This window comes from Myxine glutinosa, chromosome 1 (genome assembly GCF_964187855.1).
Source record: "Myxine glutinosa chromosome 1, kmMyxGlut1.1, whole genome shotgun sequence".
Taxonomy (NCBI): domain Eukaryota; kingdom Metazoa; phylum Chordata; class Myxini; order Myxiniformes; family Myxinidae; genus Myxine; species Myxine glutinosa.
The window spans coordinates 105,511,539-105,525,574 of NC_136261.1; the positions used below are offsets into that span (position 1 = coordinate 105,511,539).

Sequence of the window (14,036 nt, forward strand, 5' to 3'; positions counted from 1 at the left end):
GTCGGCGAGGGCCGGCTTTGAGCTTTTAAAGGCCGCGTCCATTGCTGCGGACCAGACGACGTCGTGCTTGGCCGGCTTGCCCCGGAGGGCTTCGTAGAGGGGCCGCATGAGTTGAGCAGCGCGGGGCACGAAGCGGTGATAGAAATTCACCATTCCCAGGAATTCCTGCAGGGCCTTTATGGAGCGGGGACGCGGAAATGTGGTGATGGCCTCGACCTTGGTTGGCAGCGGCATGGCCCCGTTCTTGGTGATGTGGTGGCCCAAAAAACCAACGGCCGTCGTGCCGAAGTGGCATTTGGCCGGGTTGACGATGAGGCCATCCTCGCTGAGGCGCCCGAACAGTGTTCGGAGGTGGAGGAGGTGCTCGGCCCGGGACGTGCTGGCGACGAGGATGTCGTCCAGGTAAACGAAAAGGAACGGCAGGTCGCGCAGCACGCCGTCCATCAAGCGCTGGAACGCCTGAGCCACGTTCTTGAGGCCAAATGGCATTCGCAGGAATTCGAATAAGCCGAACGGCGTGATGACAGCCGTTTTTGGGACGGCGGCCGCCCTGACAGGTACCTGGTGATATCCCCGTATTAAATGGATCTTTGAAAAAATGACATGTCCTGCCAAACGGGCGGAGAAGTCTTGGATGTGCGGGATCGGATACCAGTCGGGGGTGGTAGCGTCGTTAATGCGGCGGTCGTCGCCACATGGGCGCCAGCCGCCCCCTGGTTTTGGGACGATGTGTAGTGGCAAAGCCCACGCGCTATCGGAGCGCCGCACGATGCCGAGGTGTTCCGAAGCATCGAACTCGGCTTTGGCCACGGCGAGCTTGGCTGTGTCGAGGCGGCGGGCTCTGGTGTAGACCGGCGGGCCCGTGGTTGGTATGTGGTGCTCGATCCCTCCCATGTCGTACTGCGACGGCCGAAAACGTCGGCCGCGTGAGGGCCGGGAACTCCGTGAGCAGGCGAGCAAACTTGTTTGCCGCCGGGAGGGCGCATGCCAGCTCGGTAGGAGCGGAGCTGCTCAATGTGCATTCCAGGGAGCTGAAGGTCTCGGCGTTGATGAGGCGACGCCGTTGGACGTCCACCAGCAGTCCGTGTGCGCAGAGGAAGTCGGCGCCTAGCAGAGCCATGGGCACGCTTGCGGTTACAAAAGTCCAATTAAAGCGTTGGCCGCCGAAGCAGAGGGTGACGTTGCGCGTGCCGAAGGTGCGGATGGCCGATCCGTTGGCCGCAACCAAGGAGGGGCCGCAAACCGCGGACTGCCTGTCCTGATCGGAGGCGGGTATGACGCTCAGTTGGGCGCCGGTGTCACACAGGAAGCGCTGTCTGGACGCTTTGTCCGTGATGAAAAGTAAGTTGCCCGTGTGGCCGGCGCTCATGGCTGGTAATGAACGCCGGCCCGGCCATTTCCCGGCTTGCCAAAGGTGCACGGGGGTCGGCATGTCCGGGCCTTCTGTTCGAACCTGGCATGATAATAAGTAATAACACCACGCCTGGTCAGGTGGAGGCTCCGGTCGTCATGCTGGAGGTGGTCGGCGCGGCGTAGCGGCCGCCAATTGCGTCGGCAGTTCGGTCGTCGACCGTGCCGGGTGCTTGGGCGCCATGGGCATTGCTTCGGACGGCGGTGGGCTCCAGGTCGCTGCTCCAATGCGTTGGCCTGCCGCGGAGATCTTGTCGGCTTCCCTGGCGAGGGCGCGGGGATCCGTGATCGTCGTGCTTGCCAGGGCAAGGTGTACCGGGCTAGGCAGCTGACGGAGGAACAGCTCCCGGAACAGGAATGCCAGAGAGTGCTCGCCGAGCAGCGAAAGCATGTAGTCCATTCGCTCGGACGGGCGCGTGTCGCCGAGCTCGGGCAGGTCGAGCAGGCGCCGTGCGCGTTCCGCTGATGAGAGGGAGAAAGCGTCGAGGAGGAGCTTTTTAATCGCGTCGTATTTGTCAGCGGCTGGCGGGCGCTCGAGGAGGCTCAGGGCTCGAGGTGGCTGAGCCGAGTGCTGCTACCACATGGTGGAAGCGGGTGTCGTCGGCCGTGATGCCTCGCAGGGCGAACAGGGAGTCCGCCTGGGCGAACCAAACCACCGCGTGAGCCTCCCAGAAGGTAGGCAGTTTGAGGGCAACTGCCGTGTCCATGTCGGGTCACCAATGTAGGAGCTATGCTCCAACGTAAATCGAAAGAATGGACGCGACAAAAAGCTGGAATTCGTCCGAGTTTCTTTATTGTGTCAAATCAACTCGGGTACTCTCTAAAAAGCCCGTTTATCGGGCAGCAATATATATACACATTATCCCGGAGCGTTTGCCTGGGAAAGGCGAGAGGGGGCGTGCCCGGGCGTCCCGGACGAGGCCTGGCAAGTCGAGAGCGGGCATGCCCGGGCGCGCCCGGGTGTCCCGGACGAGGCCTGGCAAGTCGAGAGCGGGCATGCCCGGGTGTCCTGAGCGAGCCCGGCATGGTGATCGCTCCGCGTCCTCGGTAGGTGCAAGGCGATTGTGTATACCCAGCGGTAGCCGCTACAATATAACATTTGGGGGAGAATTTGAATTTTAAAAGATAGATGTATGCCTTGCTTTCAAATTGTTTCACCCTTCGCCTAACCCATACCCCACTACCCACACACTCCCAGGAATGATGCCAGGAATGATATAACATTTGGGGGAGAATTTGAATTTTAGAAGATAGATGTATGCCTTGCTTTCAAATTGTTTCACCCTTCGCCTAACCCACACCCCACTACCCACACACTCCCAGGAATGATGCCAAGAATGATATAACATTTGGGGAAGAATTTGAATTTTAAAAGAATAACATTTTTGGAAGAATTCAAATTTTAAAAGAATAACATTTGTGGAATAATTCAAATTTAATAGTATAACATTTGTGAAATAATTCAAATTTTAAAAGTATAACATTTGTGGAATAATTCACATTTGATAAGTATAACAATTGTGGAATAATTCAAATTTTTAAAGTATAACATTTGTGGAATAATTCACATTTGATAAGTATAACAATTGTGGAATAATTCAAATTTTAAAAGATTAACATTTGTGGAATAATTCACATTTTTAAAGTATAACAATTGTGGAATAATTCAAATTTTAAAAGCACATTTGGGGAAGAATTTACATTTTAAAAGTGTAATATTTGTAGAATAATTTACATTTTAAAGGTATAACATTTGTCGAAGAATATAAATTTTAGAAGATAGATGTATGCCTTGCTTTCAAATTGTTTCACCATTCACCGAACCCCCACCCCACTTCCCTCACACTCCCAGGAATTATGCCAGGAATGATATAACATTTGTCGAAGAATAAAAATTTTAGAAGATAGATGTATGCCTTGCTTTCAAATTGTTTCACCCTTTGCCTAACCCACACCCCACTACCCACACACTCCCAGGAATGATGCCAAGAATGATATAACATTTGGGGAAGAATTTGAATTTTAAAAGAATAACATTTTTGGAAGAATTCAAATTTTAAAAGAATAACATTTGTGGAATAATTCAAATTTTAAAAGTATAACATTTGTGGAATAATTCAAATTTTAAAAGAATAACATTTGTGGAATAATTCACATTTTAAAAGCATAACATTTGTGGAATAATTCACATTTAAAAAGAATAACATTTGTGGAATAATTCAAATTTTAAAAGTATAACATTTGTGGAATTATTTAAATTTTAAAAGTACAACATTTGTGAAATAATTCAAATTTTAAAAGTATAACATTTGTGGAATAATTCACATTTGATAAGTATAACAATTGTGGAATAATTCAAATTTTAAAAGTATAACATTTGTGGAATAATTCACATTTGATAAGTATAACAATTGTGGAATAATTCAAATTTTAAAAGATTAACATTTGTGGAATAATTCACATTTTAAAAGTATAACAATTGTGGAATAATTCAAATTTTAAAAGCACATTTGGGGAAGAATTTACATTTTAAAAGTGTAATATTTGTAGAATAATTTACATTTTAAAGGTATAACATTTGTCGAAGAATATAAATTTTAGAAGATAGATGTATGCCTTGCTTTCAAATTGTTTCACCATTCACCGAACCCCCACCCCACTTCCCTCACACTCCCAGGAATTATGCCAGGAATGATATAACATTTGGGGAAGAATTTGAATTTTAAAGCATAGATCTATGCCTTGCTTTGAAACTACAGACTTGGCATTTAATATGGAATATTTTTTTTGTGGGGGTGAACTTACTCTTCAAGATGTCTTAGAACCAAAAGTTCATTGGAATTATGTTGAAATTATTCTAGATTTTGTTAATGTGACCTTTAAAAGAAACAAAAACCACATTTGACATTTCGAAACAAATAAATTGATCCTTGAAAGTGATGTAAACTGATATCGAACTCAATTCATGGACAGTACTGTGTTAAACTTCTGTACATTTTCCAGAAGTATCTCTTTATTTTGCACATTAGCCAAAAAATTTTAAACAAAAACAAAAGCTAAATTACGACTGGGATTACGGACAGTAAAATTACAGTTCAGTACTTCGTGTAACCCCCACGAGCATTCAGGAGAGCACGTACACGTTGAGGCATGCTGTTCACGAGATTTGCCAAGGTTTGGACAGGAATCGCTTGCCATGCAGTGACAATAGCCTGCTGCAATTCACGCACAGAGGTCGGCTGCTGGTCCAAGTGGTCGATTTGATGCGTTAATTCTGCCCACAAGTTCTCTATCGGATTCATATCCGGGGACATGGCAGGCCACTCCATATGCTCTACACCACGGCCAGCAAGAAAGTGTTGGATCATGCGAGCACGATGAGACTGTGCATTGTCATATTGGAAGACAAAGTTTCCTCGAAAGGCTGCACGAGCAAATGGAAGCAATGTTTCTTCCAGAATGGCCCTGTACTTGAACTGGTTCAGGTTTCCATTCAGAACAACCAGGTCAGTTTTGCCCCCAGTATGAAAAGCAGCCCAAACAGTCACCCCACCACCTCCAGCTTGGACTCTTGGCACTATACAATCTTTGTTGTAGGCTTCATGCACTTGTCTGCGCACTCGGACACGGCCATCTTGACGATAGACCAGAAATCTAGACTCATCACTGAAGATCACGTGATTCCAGTGTCCTGGCTGCCATTGACGGTGCTCTCTGGCCCACTGCAATCGGCGCTGGTGGTGTTGTCTGGTCAGGCGTGGCTTTCTCAGGGGACGCCTGGCACGATAGCCTGCTTGAACCAGTCGTTGGTTGACTAGCCTTCTGGATACACGCACATTTGTCAGTTGCTGCCACTCAGCCCTAAGCCGATTAGCTGACTTGGTATGGCCATTGCGGACTAACCGGTGCAGCTGGCGATCATCCCTCCTTGTGGTTCTGCGGGGACGTCCTGTCCTCGGTATTGGAGTAGGGACACCCCTCTGAGCATTTCGTTTCAGGATCTTTGACACCTGACCTTGAGTGATCCCATACTGCTGAGCAATAGCACGCTGTTTCATGCCGTAATTTCGTAAAGCCACCACTCCATGACAAACAGCATTGTCGAGTTGACGGACCATCTCCAGAGGAAGCGGCAATAACTTTTGGAGACGTGCAGCAGTTGTTTTCCACTAATGCAGAACGCAACAACTCTTGTATACCCGACTGTGAAGCCAATCATCAAATGCACCTGTCCGTACATTTTGCCACGCCACCTGTGATATAATCCTGTTGTTGACTTCTTGCTGCGACAGGCAATCAGTGACATAGTTCTTTTAACCAAGAAATCACCAAAGTGTAAAAGAAACTCACCAGATTGATATACTGAGTTAAGAAAGTAAACCCAAGTCAAGAAAAAAAAAATCCATATTAAATGCCAAGACTGTATTTTACTCCACCCCAACCCCACGCACAACCAGAAATGATGCAACCAGCAGCTGTGTGAATTTTACCCCAAAATTGTGTCATCGCTTACAAGATATGATGGAGAAACGTGATGAAAACACAACAGGACAAAGCCAAAAGAGACGTAAACACCGAAGCCGATTCGCGGAAACTTTGGAATCAGAAACCATTTTCCAGGAGAGAACAATAAACAGGAGAGAACAACAACAGTTGGAATGTCTCTGCGTTGTCAATACGTCATTTGTAACAAAGGGCAATTCATGGGACGTTTATGTTTTCGTTTTGCTTGTGAAAGTGGATTTGTAAATGCCATGCACACAAGTATGCTCGACGTTTAACATAAACACAACTCAACACAACTGAGATATAATTCCATTTGAAGTTGGTACCATACTATATCCACTTACGAATCTGTCGGCTTCATAGCTTCGGACTGCAAACTGTGTTGGACTTTGGGCGGACTGAATGTATAAATATATAAATAAATCCCAAAACCAGTTCCTCCCTCTGATATATCCCTCCCCTCTCCTCCATCTTATATCCTCCCCGTCCTCATCTGCACCTTCTGATCTCCACCCACCGATTTACTTTGATCATCTCATATTCTCTCCCCTCTCTTCCCTCCGATCTTCTCCCTCTGATTTCCTCCTTTCCTCCTCTCCTGCTTCTGATCAGGTGATGCAATGCGTGCATTCACTGCTTATTCGGTGCACTCCCACATGCTAAAAAGGCTCAGACAGAGCTGCAGACTGAGTATGAAACATGCAGAAGCAGTTGGTGCACTATGCCAGGGAGGAGTGGATTAGTGAAGTGAAAGCTGTAAAGACATTTGAGTGCTAAAGAGATATAAGATGTTTTTTATTTGTAACTATTTTGGGGGTGGTCCATCATAGTGTTCCCCTGATCCCCTGGTTCTGATTATGGGGAGCTCACATTTCAATCTAATGCATCATATTTCATATGTGTATGTCCATTGTATACTGTACTTGTGGGCATGCTTGCAAACTGCAGGAACACATTGGGCTGCATATCCTACGTGCAGATGTAATCAATATTGTTAAGTACTTTGTGGGTCTGAGGGGGGAGTTTCCATTGCTAGACTGTATTAAGAGTAGCTTGGTCTGAGTTAGGGTTAGGGTTAGATTAGATTTCCCTTGTATTAGCTATACTAGCAACGGTACCCGCCCTAAGAGATTGGGGTGAACAGGGCGGGGCTTCAATTGGGAAGCCCAAATGGAAAGGCAAAACACCAGAAATTGAAGGCTTTTTTTATTTTAAACGATTCATATGAACATCCGTTGAAACATATCACACGCAAATCATCAAAATCTAAACAGTAGATGGCGCCCATTTTGAAAAAAGATTGAATTCTGCAAAACGGAAGCGGCCGCTGCACGTCTTTCTCAGTCGCACGTTTATGTGTGAAGAGTGCGCGCCGAATCTGTAACACAGAAGCGGCCGCTACACCTGTTTCTCAGTCGCTTTGCACACGCTGCTGTGTTACTTCGGAGCCGCACGTTTATATAGGAAGAGTTCGCCAGGAGTCAATCTACTCTCTCCTGGTACGTAGCATTTCAACAAAAGCCACATCACTGTTCATATCGGTAAATATTATTCCATCGTGTTTGGAAAAACTGGAAAATTGGAAAACTTGGAAAAATTGGAAAAACAATATAGCCTATTTTAATCCCAGGGGTCCCAGGAATACCGACCCAAAATATCGTTGCGATCGGTTGAGCCGTTTTTGTGGTACCTTCGAACGGATGGACGGACATTTGGTGAATTATAGTAAGAAGATGTATCGAAGTAGGTCGTTTTGTAAAACGTGCACTGATGAGGCAGTGGGTAGTGGTGGTACGTATGCAACCTATGGCTACTTGGCTGTATCATATTCTGGGGGCACAGCTGTGCCACTGATGCAATGCCCACCCCATTACCTTTAAGCTGGTACTCCTTTTGCCGACCTTGGAAGGATGACAGGCTGAGTCAACCCACCTGGTATTAATTAAACGATTTACAGGGGCACAGGCTACTCAAGACAATAAGATATCAATGCTCATCTAAACTCATTTATTCCTCTTTTCCCACCTGTGGAACCAAATTCCACATTCTCCTCAATCTCATTCTTTCCTCCAGATCTTCAACATAGCTGTTCAGTACCATCTCAGATCAACCCCCATCCATATACACTATGGTCTCTTCTACCCCGTTAACCCCCTGTCCTTCCCACACCAAGCCCTCCTCCTTCTAAATCTCCAGTTTTTCCTCCCTGAGAGTTTGCTTCTGTATCAATCTTGTCTACCCCATGCATCCTTCCCGACCCCTCATTCCCCTTCTCCACCACATCCCTCATTTGTCCAAGTCTCTCTCTATTTTTGTCCCTCAACCCAGCTGTTGGTGTCCCCTTCCCCCCAATCTTTCCAGTGTTCCTTCTGTTCTGTTGCATGATACGTTCTGTGTTCTGGCTCTTCCATGAGCCTTGACTTTGTATTCAAAAACAAACCTGGGTTATCCACATCCTAACAAGGGGATCATGGAAACACTATGACGGACCTCCCCCTGAAATAGTTCAAATGAAAAGCATTTCTTATCTATTTAGCACGCAAATGTCCATGCAGCTTCCAGTTCAATAATCCTCTCCTCCCTGGAGTATGCACCGACTGGTTCTGCATGTTTCGTAGTCGAGATGAGATAGAGATCAGAAGAGGAGGAGGGCTGAGATCGAGGAAAGGGATGGGAAGGAGATATCAGAGGAAAGATTAAGAGAGGAGAGGGAGGAGCTGGTTTTGGGATTTATTTATATATTTATACATTCAGTCCGCCCAAAGTCCAACACAGTTTGCAGTCCGAAGCTATGAAGCCGACAGATTCGTAAGTGGATATAGTATGGTACCAACTTCAAATGGAATTATATCTCAGTTGTGTTGAGTTGTATTTATGTTAAACGTCGAGCATACTTGTGTACATGACATTTACAAATCCACTTTCACAAGCAAAACGAAAACACAAACGTCCCATGAATTGCCCTTTGTTACAAATGACGTATTGACAACGCAGAGACATTCCAACTGTTGTTGTTCTCTCCTGTTTATTGTTCTCTCCTGGAAAGTGGTTTCTGATTCAAAAGTTTCCGTGAATCAGCTTCGGTGTTTACGTCTCTTTTTGCTTGTAATTTTAAAATATAATTTTAAAAATTAAATTCTTCAGCAAAAGTTGTACTTTAATTTTTTAAATTACTTTGCAAATGTACTTTCAAAATTTTTCATTATTTTTTAAATGCTATGCTTTTTTATATGCTATGCCGTTATTCTTTATTTTAAGACATCAACTGATGCACTTGGCTTGCCAAAACCAAAACAAAAAAACATGTGTAGTCCAAGGTGTCTGCACAAAGGCAGGTTCAGTACTGCAAACTAGCAGTCTCACTTAACTCCTCCCTGGAGTACTGGACCAACTAGTTCTGCAAGTTTTACAATTTGAACCTTTTATCATGTTGGAGTGGGTTGTTTGCTTTTGTGTTCTCAGCAGTAGTCAGGACATGAATTTGGCCAGGGTACTAGCAATAGATGCCAACTCTTCCTCAAAAGAGACTGGCCAGCTAACACTTTTGCGTTAACCACAACGTTGCTACAACGTTTCACTTTCGTTGTTGCCACGTTTTGCTCTAACGTCCGAAGAACATTGAAATGTTGAGTTTTGTTTATGTTTCCACAACGTTTATCATGACATTACGCTAACGTTATTATAACTTTGCAGCAACGTTTTATAACGCCATTGCAGGTATGTAGACACAACCTTTTCAGGAACATTTACACAACGTTGCACAAACGTTCAAACGTTGGGTTTTGCTGACGTTTCCACAACGTTTTATCATATCGTTACGTTAACGTTATTATAACTTTGCAGCAAGGTTTTATAACGCCATTGCAGGGACATTTACATAACCTTTACAGGAACATTTACACAACATTGCGGAAACGTTCAAACGTTGGGTTTTGCTGACGTTTCCACAGCGTTTTATCATGACGTTGCGTTAACGTTATTATAACTTTGCAGCAAGGTTTTATAACGCCATTGCAGGGACATTTACATAACCTTTACAGGAACATTTACACAACATTGCGGAAACGTTCAAACGTTGGGTTTTGCTGACGTTTCCACAACGTTTTATCATAACGTTACGTTAACGTATTTATAACTTTGCATCAACCTTAACTTTACAGGAAAATTTACACAACGTTGCAGGAACGTTCAAACGTTGGGTTTTGTTGACGTTTCCACAACTTTATCATAACGTAATGTTAACGTTATTATAACTTTGCAGCAACGTTTTATAACGCCATTGCAGGTACTTTTACACAACCTTTACAGGAACATTTACACAACGTTGCAGAAACGTTCAAACGTTGGGTTTTGCTGACGTTTCAACAACGTTTTATCATAACGTTACGTTAACGTTTTTATAACTTTGCATCAACCATAACTTTACAGGAAAATTTACACAACGTTGCAGGAACGTTCAAACGTTGGGTTTTGTTGACGTTTCCACAACGTTTTATCATAACGTTGCGTTAACGTTATTATAACTTTGCAGCAACGTTTTATAACGCCATCGCAGGTACGTTTACACAACCTTTACAGGAACATTTACACAACGCTGTGGGAACGTTCAAACGTTGGGTTTTGCTGACGTTTCCACAAAGTTTTATCACAACGTTGCGTTAACGTTATTATAACTTTGCAAAAACGTTTTATAACGCCATTGCAGGGACATTTACATAACGTTTTATCACAACGTTGCGTTAACGTTATTATAACTTTGCAAAAACGTTTTATAAAGCCATTGCAGGGACATTTACATAACGTTTTTTGTTTCATAACTTTATGGTTTAACATTCCGAAATCAATAAAAACAGGACACTGAGATTTTGTTTGTGACATTTATTTTGGACTTGTTTTTTTGTGTTTGTGTGAAAAATGAAGAATTGAAATTTGATAATTGAAAAAAAACAATTGTAATTTGTGTGTATGTATGTGTTGCTAATGTCCAGCTTCGTTCTTGTAACACTAGTGCAGTAATTGGTCTTTATTTTGATTATAGTCAGTGGACAGTGACAGACATTGCATGGATTTTATTTTGCAGACAAATTCAAGGCTCGTGGAAGAGCCAGAATACAGAGCAGATCAGGATGCAGCAGAACAAAAGGAACAGTACAAAAATGTCTGTGTACATGTCGCGGCTTGTACTGGAGCAGAACGGAATTGAACAAAATTAAAAGGGGGAAACACCAACAGCAGAGTAAAAGTGAGAATGAGAATGAGATCAAAGGTTGGGAGAGAAGGACACATGGGGTGGACAAGTTTCACACAAGCTAAATGAAACACACCAAGAAGAGGAAGGGGAAAGTGGGGATGAAACGGAAAAGGACCAAACCAACCATCGATGAACTGATAAGAGAAAAGACGTGAGGGATAGGGGGGGGGGGGTCACAATAACCTGGAAAAAGGGAGTGCTTGGGAATGGGGGTCATTTGGAGTGGAAGAGATAATGAGTATAGATGGGGGATGACTTGAGGTAGTGGTGAACAGCTGTCATAAAGCCCTGGAGGGAAGAATGGGGACAGCTTGATGAGTGCTGCCATTGTTGGGGGAAGGCAATCGAGTGCTCTACCCTTCTGAGTTTATGAGCTTGGTTGACACAGTCTTCACCGATAGTACTATCGTACAGCAAGATCACAAAGGGCTCCACTGACTTTAGCCTGTCCTCTATTGATTCTTTTGTACCACTCAAAGCACAATAAGCTGGTGTGACCTTGTTATAGGCTTTCCAAGTGTCCCACACAGTCATCTTGCCTGTACCTTCAAAGAGTGACACTGTGTCACACCCAATGACACCAAACATGAAGCATTGCATGTTCATGCAGAGAACATTGGCAAAGCAAATCTCCGGTCAGGCCCCTGTGCCCTGGTCATTGTGTGAGCTCTTCCCAGTTCTAAAATGGAATCCACAGGTCAGGGATGTTCCAAAAGGCGACATAAGATGGCACCATTCAGAAACACGAGGGGCCAATGAGAGGGAGGGACCAGCTGGGTGCTACAAAGGCAGTCCCTGTGGAGCGTAAATGCCAAAAAGCACTCTCGAGTTTGCCCTTGGACTTTGTGAGAACAAAATCTCTTTTCTTTGCTCCAGAGGAGAAAGACCACACGAGGAGACAAGTGCACCATCTCCCTGCTATCTCACCTCATTGACATCACTCGCCTTCGTCTTTCTATCACTCCTTGTGCCACACTAGCCTGTACGGGTTGTGGCAGACCCAGAGGCCAGCTAGTGCCTTCATAAGTTCTTGCCTGTTCTGTTCCCCTTCATTGTTTGAGTCTGGTATTTTGGTGCCATAAGCAGGTTATCGTTAGTTTTCATTGTGTACAAGACCATGTTTATTTTCCCCTTTCATTCTGATCTGTGTCTGATGACCACCAGATCTGTGCCATGACTTAATGATTGTCCTGTCCTTCGTTATCCCCCGACTATCATTTGTATTTAAGTGTAAATATACCCCTTTTAATAATGTATGAGAAATGGCATCTAATACTTTGCCTTTCCGCATGAACACCAGTTTCGTTTTGCTTTTGAACGATCCTTGGATCATAGTAACACGATTACATGAACGCAGTGCCTGTTAAAAAGCCCAGTAACTTTAAGATAATTTCAGCATTTGCAAAGGCCTTTATCAGATTTCCGGTTGGTCCATATTGATGGACTGTCTGATGCGACAATAATTAAGTAAAAAGAATTTTTTTTATTTGCTCAGTAAATCTGAGCTCATATTAAAGACCTTAAATCCAGCCTCCCTTCCCCTGCCCATCCCTGACGTGAGAAAACAGTATTATTCCAGATAATTTAAAGTTATCTTTGTGTTTATAGCAATTCTCTGTCAATGCCAGAAAATCATTCAATGTTCACAGAAACCCGTGGCCCTGGGAAACTTTGAGCAGTTGGGCATGGGCCCCTGCCGCATGGCGTGGTCTTGCTGCCGGCGTTATAGTCTGGCTGCTACTGAGATTTCTCCGGCCTCCAACCAAACCACCTGGGTACCCTCCAGGACCAATGGTCCTCCCACTGGTTGGCAACTTTGGATTGACATTCAGCTACAATCTTCCGAAGGCGATGCAAAAGGTGACATACCCAATTCCCAATTCTCACATAAACATAGCGTTAATATTTTACTGTTTGGAAAATTAATCAAAATAATTACAAACGTGGTTGATTTGGTTGTGAACAATGGTGAAGGATTTAAGTTTAGAGCTCAAAGGTTTGTAAAATTTACATTTTTAGTATTTCAATGTGTAGAAATTGCAAATAGAGTAAATACAATTCCTACTCACCGTTTATTACACCGGTACACCCAATACCTACAGGAGCGGCAGGAAGGGACATGCTATTATCCTTTCTGGGGTATATAGATTACAGTAGATCTAGGCTCGGGCTTCAAGAATGTCGGGGGTGTGTTCACTTATCAAGTGTCTTGTCGGACACTCAGAAAATGCCTTAAGCAGTGAAGCAAACACTCTTTTCGAAACCATTGATAAGGAACAGCTGGCTTTACAAACGCTAACTAGCTGCTTGGTAATTGAACACACCCCAGGTCTCTTGGTTTTCAGATTCGTGTTAAGCTGTAGTAGCGACTGTTTAAAAAGGTTATCATACGTTTTTGTAGCTTATAATATTTTGGGGTTACTCCACAAAATGTCACGATAATCTATTTATAAACATTACCACAGTGTACGTTCAAGGAGGAAAAACCCCTTGAGCAGGGGTGATATTATTAGTATTCATTTTGTTTTATAATAACATTAATATTAAGGTATTATCATGATTGTTGTTATTACCTCCGCCACCGAAGGTGGATGGACGTTATGTTTTCATCCCTGTTTGTCTGTTTGTTTGTTTGTGAACAAGATATCTCAAAAATTTGTGGAGGGATTTAGACGAAACTTGGTGGAGAGGTTGGACGTGTGACAAGGAAAAACTGATTCAATATTGAAGATCCAGATCCGGATCCGGCTAGTAGAATTTGTTCAGTGAATCTTCACCATTGGTTGATTGGGCTAAAACCGACATATATCAGGATATCTCAAAAGGTTATGGACGGATTTGGACGAAACTTGGTGGACAGGTTGTGGGT

General features: G+C 44.1%; 2 protein-coding genes across 4 annotated transcripts in view; one reads left to right on the forward strand and one right to left on the reverse strand.

Moving 5' to 3' along the window:
- Positions 1 to 6,582, reverse strand: part of LOC137427237 (cytochrome P450 2J2) — a 149,010-nt gene extending 142,428 nt beyond the window's left edge. The window contains exon 1 of one of the 3 annotated variants that reach the window (XM_068116600.2): positions 6,261 to 6,582. In XM_068116600.2, the coding sequence (XP_067972701.2) occupies positions 6,261 to 6,277 (17 nt within the window). In that variant the 5' untranslated portion in view covers positions 6,278 to 6,582. The remainder of the gene's footprint in view (positions 1 to 6,260) is intronic. The other 2 variants (XM_068116591.2, XM_068116582.2) reach the window with 2 other exon arrangements.
- Positions 6,583 to 8,450: 1,868 nt separating this feature from the next.
- The window catches only part of LOC137427252 (cytochrome P450 2J2), a 129,366-nt gene continuing 123,780 nt past the window's right edge, over positions 8,451 to 14,036 (forward strand). Inside the window, exons 1-2 of the mRNA XM_068116622.2 lie at positions 8,451 to 8,724; positions 12,817 to 13,027. Of these exons, the coding sequence (XP_067972723.2) occupies positions 8,708 to 8,724; positions 12,817 to 13,027 (228 nt within the window). The 5' untranslated portion in view covers positions 8,451 to 8,707. The remainder of the gene's footprint in view (positions 8,725 to 12,816; positions 13,028 to 14,036) is intronic.